Here is a 5956-nt window from a genome sequence, read left to right as displayed (position 1 = left end):
TCGATCGCAGGCGGCTCCTCCGGCTCCCGGCCCGGGATATCGCTACGCGTGTACTTGCTAAGCAGGGAGACATGGAATACCGGGTGCACCGGCACCGATTTCGGCAGGATTAATTCATAATCCAAGTCTCCGAGCTTTCGCCGCACGGCATAAGGCCCAAGGTGCTTGGGACTGAGCTTCTTGCTCGGCTGTTTCAGCTTAACGTTCCGGGCGTCAAGCCAGACCTTGTCCCCCGGCGCAAAGACCGGTGCCTCCTGCACGTGCTTATCGTAGTACCTCTTCATGCGCTCGGCCGACAGCTCGAGCGCAGAGCACGTATCGTCGCGAATCTCCTTCAGGATCTTGAGCCGATCAGCGGCCGCAGGCATCGCAGACATCGGATTGATCCGCACTTGGATCTCAGGATTGTACCCTTGATGCAGGAAGAAAGGGGAGTGCCCGGTCGCGGAGTGAACTCGGTTGTTCAGTGCGAATTCCGCGAGCGGCAACTGCTTCGCCCAATCATCCTGCCTGTGGCTTGTGAAAGCACGCAGGTACTGCTCGATCTCCTGATTCCAGCGCTCAGTCTGGCCGTCTGTCTGAGGGTGGAACGCTGTGGACAGCGCCGGCTCGATTCCCAGACCCTTGTACACCGCGTGGAGATATTTCGAAGCGAACTGGGGACCTCGGTCTGATATGACCTTGGCCGGGGCCCCATGATGCTTGAACACATCGCGGATGTACAGGTCTGCCGCACCTTCTGCCATCAGGGTCTCATGACAGGCCGAGAAGTGGACCTGCTTGGTAAAGCGGTCGGCGGTAACCAGAATCGAGTCGAATCCATCAGACTTCGGCAAGCCAATGATCATATCCGTGGTGATGATCTGCCACGGGCGCTCGGGGATCTCGTTCGGCTTCAGCGGACCCTGAGGCTTGGCTGGGAATGTCTTGGTACGGTTGCACACGTCGCAGGTGCTTACGTACTCATTAACGAATTTAGACATCCCAGGCCACCAGTAGTTCCGCGACACGAGCTCCAGGGTTTTGGCACGACTGCCATGACCGGCGATCGGCGAATCGTGGTGGATCTTGACTATATCCCGCCGGAGCTCCGCGTTCTTTGGGACGTACACACACCCGCGGAACAGCAGAAGCCCTTGTTCGGCATTCCACTCCTCAAAACCCCTTTGCAGCCGGGGTGGCCCGAGGTCCTGCACCTTTTCAAGTGCCTCGGCCACCTCCCGATCCTTCTCTGAACATTCCCTGATGCGCTTCAGAAGCGACTGGTCAGCTGTCACTGAGGCATGGCCGCGCCTGGCGGAGGCGATGCGGAAGCGCTCTGGCTTGAGAACCACCTGATCGGTGTTATCGTCCTCATCACCGATCTGATGGTCTGATCGCCGTGATAGGGCATCGGCCTTTCCGTTCGACGTTCCGGCTTTGTGTGTGATGCGGAAGTCGAAGCGGGCCAGGAACAGCGACCAGCGTGCTTGGCGACGTGTGAGATGCTGAGACGTGCGCCAGTACTCGAGGTTCTTGTGATCGGTGACGATCTCGAACTGATTGGGTAACCCCTCGAGATAGTGACGCCAATCATCTAGCGCCTCAATGATCGCGAGCATCTCCTTATCGTAGATCTCGTAGTTCCACTGCGCCGGATCCATCGCATGGGATCTGAAGGCGATGGGATGCCATTTGCCGTCATCCTGCTTCTGCATCAATACACCGCCAGTGGCGTACCCCGAGGCGTCAACCTCAATGCGCGTCTCCCGATCAGGGTCGTACAGCGCCAAGACTGGAGTCGTCGCGAAGAGCCGCTTGAGCTCATCGAAGGCGTGTTGCTCTTCCTCGCCCCAGTGCCATGGGTCGTTCCCTGTGAGCCGGTCGAGTGGTCGCGAGATCTTAGCGAAGTCCTTGATGAAGCGGCGGTAGAAGTTGGAGAACCCCCGGAACTTCTGGACATCTTTTTTGTTCCGGGGTACCGGCCACTCATTAATTCCTTTAAGCTTCGCGGGATCCATCGCCACCTCATCGCCACCGAACACATAGCCGACGTAGTCGACCTTGGGAACGTCCCACTCGCACTTCTCAGGCTTCAGGAACAGATCATTGTCCTGAAGGCGACGAAGAACCTCGCGTGTGACCTTCTCGTGCTCCTCCTTGTTGGTGGAGAAGATGAGTATGTCATCCAGGTATACGAGGATCTTGCCGCCGATGATGAGATCATGGAAGATCTCGTTCATCATGGCCTGGAAGGTCGCGGGGGAATTAGTGAGGCCAAAGAACATCACCAGGGGTTCGTACAGCCCTCGGTTAGTCACGAAGGCCGCCTTCCACTCATCACCAGCTTTGATCCGGACGTTATTGTATCCCCATCGGACATCGAACTTCGTGAAGAGCGTGGCGCCTCGGAGCTTATCCACCATTTCGGCGATCAACGGCAAGGGATAACAATTTTTGACCGTGATCGCGTTCAATCGGCGATAGTCCTGTACGGGTCGAAGCGTCCCTTCCTTCTTTTTGATGAAGAAAAAGGGGGATGAGATTGGTGACTTCGACTCCCGTATGTAGCCCTTCGCTAACTGCTCTTTTAGGAACTTGTCCAGTTCCTCCTGCTCGTTGCTCGATAATGGGTATACCTTTGAATGGAACGTGGAGTAGCCGGGCACGAGTTCGATCGCATGATCGTACGGCTTTCTTTCGGGTAGCCGTTCTGATGCTTCCTTTGAGAAGACTTTCAGAAATTCGTGGTACTGTTTGGGCACTGACTCCTCGGCGGTCTTGATGACCTTCTTCTTGATCTCTTCCTCAGCGAACAGCTGAGAATACGTGTGCCCTGCTGCGACGAACAGCTGAGGGGCGCCGGGAAGCGTGATACCCTGCTCCCAGGTTTCGATCAAGTCAGCCTCATCCCATTCTACTTCCACCGAATCTTCTTCGGGTTCGAAGTCCGGGAGCACCTTGCTCCGGCAGGCACCTATGACCGACCGTTTGGACTTCGGCGAACGCCTGCGCGCCGTGGGCCTGACCCCTGTATCACGCGCAGTCGCTGCTTGCTCTATTCGGCCAGTCCTCCTGGCGCTACACGTTTCAGGGCATCGCGACAATTTGAGGGAGCCCTTCTCCCAATCTATTTCGGGGTTGTGCTCGCGTAGCCAATCCAACCCGACGATCACATCCTCTGGACCGATGTCCGTGACCATAAACACCGTCTTCTCGACGTGTTCTCCTATTTGCATCTGTAGTACTGCTACTTCTGAGATGCTTCCATCTTTATTCAGGGTGCCGTCGATATTGTAGAGCGGAATCGGCTCTTTTAGCTTCCGCGTCTGCACCTTATTCTCTTCAATGAATCGCTTGTTGATAAACTTTGTGGTGGCTCCGCTGTCCACCATAGCGATTATGTCCTTGTGCCGTCTTTTCCCTTGAAGTCGTACTGGGATGTGAAAATGTTGGGACCCCTGGTCCAATTCGTACACCATCGCAGTAGACAATACATTATACTTGTTACAAGATGATACTCGCGGCCCGACGCGTGCGGCACGAAGCGCGGACCGGATCAAAAACCCTCCTCCTTCATTGCCCGATAATGCTCGAGCTCCTCGCGCATCGACTTCACCTGTGCCATTAAGTCCGCCAGCTCCGATTGCTTGGATTTCGCTGAAGCGGCACTTATACTTGCCGAGGGTGATGTCGTGACGGGGGCGCTTGTCGCGGCCTGGGTGGATCCCGAGGCAACCGTAGCCCGCGCGTCAGCGCATTTTGTGTAAGGCTTGTCCTTACAATTGGGGCACTCAAAGCGTTGGTACCCTTGCTTCCCACAGTCGAAGCATGTGCCGGGGAAGTTTCCTTTTCCGACGGCCGCATTGATGCTGGCCGAAGCTGCGTGCGTCGAGGGTGCACCACCACGTGCCCCACCGCGTCCTCGACCTCGGGCCGAGAAGAAGTTATTTAGCTCGGGCCTACGGGCCTGGCTGATATCGAGGATCTGCTCGACCTCGGTGGCGCACTTCTCAGCTGCTTGCCACGTGGTGAAGGTCTCGAGCTCGATCTTGCGGTAGACGCGGGAGGGGATGCCGCTCAGGTACTTGTCGCGTAGCTCCAGGTCCCCATACCCGGAGCGGTCCGCCGGACCCTTGAACAGCGCGGAGAACTCCGCGGCGGTGCGTTTTTCGCGGACCGACTTATCCACACAGAGCTTCGCCAGCTCTACTTGTGCTGCCGCCTCGTCGTCGAGATTTCCGAAGCGGGCCCTGAAGGCGGTGGCAAAGGCCGCTTCGTTTGCGAATGGGGTCGTGGCCCCTTGCACTCCTATCTGCACTGACACAAGCTGAGCAAAGTAGGGAGTGGCCCAAGCGCGGGCGTCTCCATCGAGCAGGCTAAGTGCAACCTGCACCTTGAGCTCGATGGTGGTCAATGATGTGTTGATCAGCCAGTAGATGCGCAGCTGCGACAGGAACCGGTTGCACTCGATGATGGTCTTGCCATCGTAGCGGAGCGGGAGGAGGAGTTTCAACGTCTCCTTATCAGGGACGGCAGCGGGAGAGGACATTATCGGCGACGAGGGGGACAAAGGACTGCCCGCGGACGAAGGCGACTGTTGTGACTGTCCGCCGGGCGGACTTCTCGGGGAACGAGTGCTTGAGCGGCCTCGCGGCGGCGACGGCGGTGAAGTCGGTTGAGGAAGCCCGGAGGTGGGGTTACGTAGGACAGGGACTGGAGTCGAGGCGGTGACCGCTGACGACGAGCTGGCCCAAGAATGCGGCGGAGTGTCGCGGGGCTCGGTCTTGGGAGGCCTTTCCAGCCGCGGCCCCAGGGAGGGCTGGGGGATCGCTTGAGGGGTTGCTGAAGGCTGTGCGACTGCCTCAGTTCCTCGAGGGAGATAGGGATCTCCTCGCGCTTGACCTGTACTGGCGACAGGTTGGGGGATGCGGGTGCCTGGCGAGGCAGGTCGGGATGGGACGGGAGTGACGTGGCGAGATGTAGACCTCGAGGTGCCAGCGTATCGGAGTGCAGGGCCGCTGGGGTGTTGGACTCGTCGGATTGGCACGTAGCGCCCTTCGTCTTTGTTGGTGGTGATGGATCGTGGGGTTCGATTAGGGCACGGTTGCCGATCACAGCTGAAGAAAGGGGCTAGGTTGCCGTTGCGGTCTGGGTCGCCGCGAGAGACGTCGACCTGCTCCTGGGTGTCGAAGGCGTGCTCAAGTCGAGAGCAGTCGAAGAATTCGTCAGCCACGGTGATGGGGGGAGGAAGGGGAGGTGCGCGTGCTACAAAAGGCCGTATAAGCTAGCTTACACCTACGGCGCCCGAGGTAACACTAGGGTTCGCAATTCACGTGGGGCCCAGTACTGCTTTTGACTATTATGCAGCAGGAACCTAGTCCACGCGTCCGTGAGGACAAGTACTGCCCACTGAAGTGCAGGTACTGAAAAGTTCGTCCCCTAAGTGGTGGCTATGTATAGTACGCTTATCTACGTATCGTAGCGTATAGTAGGGGTGCGCACCACCCAACCTATAGGAGAGGAAAGATGAGTGTTTGTTGCTTTGGGAACGCCGGCAGCGTTGGGGAGTTTCGACCTAATGTCGCGACTTAGGGTCGAGCGACAGGGGAAAACCAAATGCTGGGGGCGTTCGACTTATCTTACCGAAGCGATGGTGAGCTAGGCTCAAACCTAAGGCTAGGGACAAGAATATATTAGTTAGTAAGGAAAGGTAAGTAAGTACAAGAAAGCTTACTGACCTAGGGACAAGAGGTCGAAACTGAGGTCCCTAGGGCAGCAGAGGCTGGCTTATATACATGGGGAGATTAGGGCAGGCTGTGCACGTTGGTCCGTGCGCAGCTGGTCTGTGCGCAGCATGCCGACGCGGCCCCGGGGGCCGGTGAGTCAGAGCGGCTGTGTCAGCGGGGCCCGAGCTGTGCCGTGCGCTGCCGCCCCATCTAATCTAATCGTACAGTAGATAGTGGCGCGTCCATAT

The 5956-nt window shown here is 57.7% G+C and overlaps 1 protein-coding gene across 1 annotated transcript; it reads right to left on the bottom strand.

The window, feature by feature from the left end:
* Window positions 1–4867: 4867 nt before the first annotated feature.
* On the bottom strand, window positions 4868–5838 carry POSPLADRAFT_1107074 (hypothetical protein; the record flags this gene model as incomplete). The annotated part of the gene is made up of 5 exons (XM_024483301.1): window positions 4868–5247; window positions 5446–5492; window positions 5626–5658; window positions 5717–5720; window positions 5778–5838. Coding segments are annotated over 5 exons (525 nt in total), but the record flags the coding sequence as incomplete, so codon positions are not given.
* Between the last annotated feature and the right edge of the window lie 118 nt (window positions 5839–5956).

The sequence above is a fragment of the Postia placenta genome, assembly GCF_002117355.1.
Source record: "Postia placenta MAD-698-R-SB12 unplaced genomic scaffold POSPLAscaffold_14, whole genome shotgun sequence".
Taxonomy (NCBI): Eukaryota; Fungi; Basidiomycota; class Agaricomycetes; order Polyporales; family Adustoporiaceae; genus Rhodonia; species Rhodonia placenta.
Note: the sequence above shows the minus strand (reverse complement) of the source record. Positions and strands in the feature narration are given on the sequence as shown.